This window comes from Labrus mixtus, chromosome 22 (assembly GCF_963584025.1).
Source record: "Labrus mixtus chromosome 22, fLabMix1.1, whole genome shotgun sequence".
NCBI classification, from domain to species: Eukaryota; Metazoa; Chordata; class Actinopteri; order Labriformes; family Labridae; genus Labrus; species Labrus mixtus.
In genome coordinates this window covers 20,586,385-20,590,698 of record NC_083633.1, presented here as the reverse complement: position 1 = coordinate 20,590,698, position 4,314 = coordinate 20,586,385, and the positions used below count along the sequence as shown (strand labels likewise).

The 4,314-nt window shown below is 49.9% G+C and overlaps 1 protein-coding gene across 1 annotated transcript in view; it reads left to right on the top strand.

The window, feature by feature from the left end:
* Positions 1-3,979, top strand: part of dusp16 (dual specificity phosphatase 16) — a 6,858-nt gene extending 2,879 nt beyond the window's left edge. The window contains exons 3-6 of the mRNA XM_061030310.1: positions 982-1,145; positions 1,247-1,406; positions 1,548-1,671; positions 1,798-3,979. Coding sequence (XP_060886293.1) covers positions 982-1,145; positions 1,247-1,406; positions 1,548-1,671; positions 1,798-2,887 — 1,538 coding nt within the window. The 3' untranslated portion in view covers positions 2,888-3,979. The remainder of the gene's footprint in view (positions 1-981; positions 1,146-1,246; positions 1,407-1,547; positions 1,672-1,797) is intronic.
* The last annotated feature ends 335 nt before the right edge of the window (positions 3,980-4,314 follow it).

Sequence of the window (4,314 nt, the reverse complement as noted above, 5' to 3'; positions counted from 1 at the left end):
ATGGTGCAAGCTGCGTTTTGTCAGCGCCATGAATTTGCTCCATCAGGAAGTAAAAAAGAGGCTGAGACAGATTTGAGAAAACAAGACAAGTCTGAGTCTAAGATCAGGACTAGTTCATGTCAAAAGACTTGCAGATAGAAACAAGTCCGAGTCGATCGAACCCCCAAAGAGACAAACTGAGTCTGAACACCTGCGAGGACTCGTCCGTTTATCAGACTCTGAGTTTGAATTTTCTGAATGAGAGTAAACTTCTGCTCCATGTTTGTTTCACTCTCAGAGTTTATTTGTCTCAGATCGAGACGCTTGATGATGAATTGCTTTACGAGTCTGATGACAGGCGGCCTCGTCTCCTTTCTTTTCCACCGAGTGTTTGTTATGTAATGGTGATGTCATCCTCTGTGGCGGCTCCACCCTCGCACACAAAGACTTCCTAAAATCACTCGGTCAAAGGTTTAACTGTTACACAACCGCAGCAGCAGCAGTTTGAGTCTGCAGAGAGGAAAAAAAGGACGGGAAGAGTTAAAGGGAAATTTAAACACAGGGTCATAAAAAAGGCTCTTATTTTGAAAATATGAGGAAGTTAAACAGGACATTTATGCTTTAATTTGAGGCTGTAACCTGATGATCAGAAGCAGGTTAAATATTCACTGGAGGACCAGATAAAGATTCAGCCGCTGCAGAAAATAGTCCCAAAGAGATCGAGCACATTTAAAACTTTAAAAAACGTAAGTGTCGGGCGTCCCGTTTTTCCCGATGTCGTTTTCAAAATGAAACTTTCAGACATGAAGTTCGACCACAGCTCAGGATCATTGAGGCTTCACCGTCTTCAGTCGTCGGGACAGAAAACCTCTGGTTCATGCTGGAGCTGCAGAGCATCGATTCAGAGGCCTGTTGCCTAGCAACAAGATGGAAGGATGAAGTGCATGTGTGGCTGTTAAACTCTAAACACTCTGATGATGACGATGTGTTTCTTCCTCTCAGGTGGGTTCTCTGAGTTCTCTCACCTGTTCCCCGGTCTGTGTGAGGGGAAGTCGTCCGTGGTCCCCTCCTGTATGTCTCAGCCGTGTCTGCCCGTCACCAACGTGGGCCCCACCCGCATCCTGCCTCACCTGTACCTGGGCTGTCAGAGAGACGTGCTCAACAAGGTTCCTGAACATCCACCCTTTCAAAGTAAAAGCATGAACAAGTCAATCTTAAGTCAGTCCTGGTGTTTTAAACCCCGCCCCCTCTCTTTGTGTCCTCTCAGGATCTGATGCAGCAGAACGACATCGTCTACGTCCTGAACGCCAGCAACACCTGCCCCAAACCCGACTTCATCCCCGAGACTCACTTCCTGCGAGTCCCCGTCAACGACTCGTTCTGTGAGAAGATCCTGCCCTGGCTGGACCGCTCGGTCGAGTTCATCGGTACAGAGACTTTTCATTCTTCTATTTTAAACTTTTTGATTAAACATGTTTTAATTAAACCAGGAGCGTCCGACTTCTGTTTTGGTTGCCATGGAAACAGAATTAAACTCAATCATCCGGTGCACAATGTGTGTGTTTCAGAGAAAGCCAAAGCCTCAAACGCTCGCGTCCTGGTCCACTGTCTGGCCGGGATCTCGCGCTCTGCGACCATCGCCATCGCCTACATCATGAAGAGGATGGACATGAACCTGGACGAGGCGTACAGGTGAGGCGCCGATTTAACCGCTTTACGCTGTTCCAAGATTTTAGATTTTCAGTCTGAAGAGTCGGCATCACACAAACGTGTGTGTGTGTGTGTGTGTGTGTGTGTGTGTGTGTGTGTGTTTTTCAGGTTTGTGAAGGAAAAGCGTCCGACCATCTCTCCGAACTTTAACTTCTTGGGTCAGCTGCTCGACTTTGAGAAGAAGATCAAGAGTCCGAACGAGACGAAGCTCAAGTCCCTCCTTCACCTGGAGTCGGCGGAGTTCTCGGCACCATCCGATGACTCGGAGCCGGCAGCCAATCAGGAGGCGTGTCCAGGTGTGTCCATGTTGGAGCCGCTCACGCTGCCCTGCGTTCTGGCCGACGCCCCCGACGAGCGTCTGCTGGTCACGGCTCTGAGCGGTCTGACGCTCCCGGACGGTCCGGTGGAGAACGCCCGTCTGAAGCGCTCCTTCTCTCTGGACATCAAGTCATACGGCGAGCCGGGCGGCGCCGCCCCTCACCGCGTCTTTGTCCCTCACGGGGGGTCGGGCGACCCCGGTGAATTCTACAAACCGTCCACCTTCAAGGAGGCGAGCAGCAAGCCGTGCCAGTTCTCCCCGGTGGAGGAGGTCTCGGAGCAATCCACGCCGGAGCAGAGTCCGGACAAGGAGGAGGCCGACGGCGCCGAGCGAGTCGCACCGCCGCCCACCTCCTCCAGCTTCAAACCTCCACCGTCTGCTCACAGCTGCTCGCAGCAGCTACACCGCAGCGGCAGCGTGGAGGAGAACGCCACCAGCTTCCTGTTCGGCCTCTCACGCAGCCAGCAGCACCTCGCCAGGCCGGGTCCGGGCGGCGCCCTGAAGGGGTGGCACTCTGACATCCTGCTGGGCCCCGTCACCGTCTCCACCTCCTCGCTGACCGGAGGCTGGTACCTCTCCTCTGACTCCGCCCGCTTCTACTCCACCTCAGCCATCCTGAGCAGCGGCGGCTTGGCGGCGTACGGTTGCGGCGCCGGGCTGGAAGCGGTGCGGCGGCGTGGGCGTCAGAGGACCGGGGACAACGGCGACTCGAGGAGGAGCTGGCACGAGGAGAGCAGCTTCGAGAAGCAGCTGAAGAGGCGGAGCTGTCAGATGGAGTTTGGAGGCGGGCTCACAGACAGCCGGTCCAGAGACGACCTGCGACAGGTGAGCAGTCAGTCCAGCTTCTCCGGCAGTATGGAGGTCATCCAGGTGTCCTGAGACTGATTCAAGGACACGCTGAGAGAGTTGGAAATCTGACGCTCGGTCAGGATGAAGCAGCTGAAAGTCGAGGACAGAAACGTGCAGCACACAGCGAGGAGGTGCAGCTCGCACAGGCTCGCTATCGGCCCAAATATAAGACGATATTTTACTCTGAAAATCTGGTTTTGGGCCGTCTGATGTTTGAGTGTTGCATTATGGGTTGTTTTAGCCTGAATGTTGCTAAGCGACAGTTGGTTCATAGTGAGCTTTTTTTTACTACAGGTGTTTCTGTGACGTTAAATAAAAAATTCAAATCAAACTAATTATTCATCAAAGTGTCTGAGGAAAAGACGTTTTGATAATCTCAAACAGGAAACAGTAACCAGACAGGAAGTTGTTCAGCCCAGAGATAGTGACAGCTGTTTTTAATTCTCTTATATTTCGGCCAATAAGATAAAAAAGTTCAGTTCATCATCAACACATCTGTCACATCTGTCAAATAAAAAACCAAACCCTCAATTATTAATCACACCGTCAAAGACAGAACCTGCAGTTAATAAAAAATGACATTTAAGAACATCTCCCCTCCTCTCAGAATTAACGTGATGACAGTGAACGCATCGCAGAAAAAAAAGGAGATCCAAGTTGTTTTAGTTTGGAGACGATGAAGGTGTGCTGCAGGAAAAAAAAACGTTTCTGATCGACGGACTCTGAGCCTGTGAATGTGTTTGAGGACGAAGCTGCTCGTCATCGGCCTTCAGACTGCATGATGATGATGAAGATGATGATGATGATGAAGATTGGGACGGTTCCAGTCTCTTCAGTACCTCACAGATCCAGACTTTCTCTTTTTGTTTGTATAGATGAATAAAGAACTCAGGGGCTCCTGAACAGACTGATGTGTCAGAGACTCGTGTGGTGATGATGATGATGATGAAGAAGAGGAGGAGGGCGCACTGTGATGTGGATTTAAAGAGGCTGGGACTCAGACTCGGACTCAGACGTGGACTCTGTTTAATCATAAAGACTCACAGACGTGTTCATGATGCACTGCTGCGGTGTGAAAGATCTGATTAAAAAATATGAAGCAGAAAATCAAGAAGAAGAATGTGTTTGACTTTTTTTTATGTATATGCACAAACAAAAACTGGTCCCATCCTGCAGAGTGAAATCTAGCATGTACTTGGCTGTTCTTACCCACAATCCTCTGCAGTAACAGACACGTCACATCCTGGTATTTTTGGGTTTTGAACACATCAGAGCAGAACTGATTAAAATATCAGAAGTTAGGAGGAGAAACTGAAATTGACATGAACATAAATAGTTGGAATGATCCTTTATGTAGCTGCTGTAATGTGCCGCCCCCTGCTGGACACATGTGGAATTACACCCATGTTATGAACCATTTTCAGCACTTCTGTTCTTTGCTTCCTTTTAGTGCATGT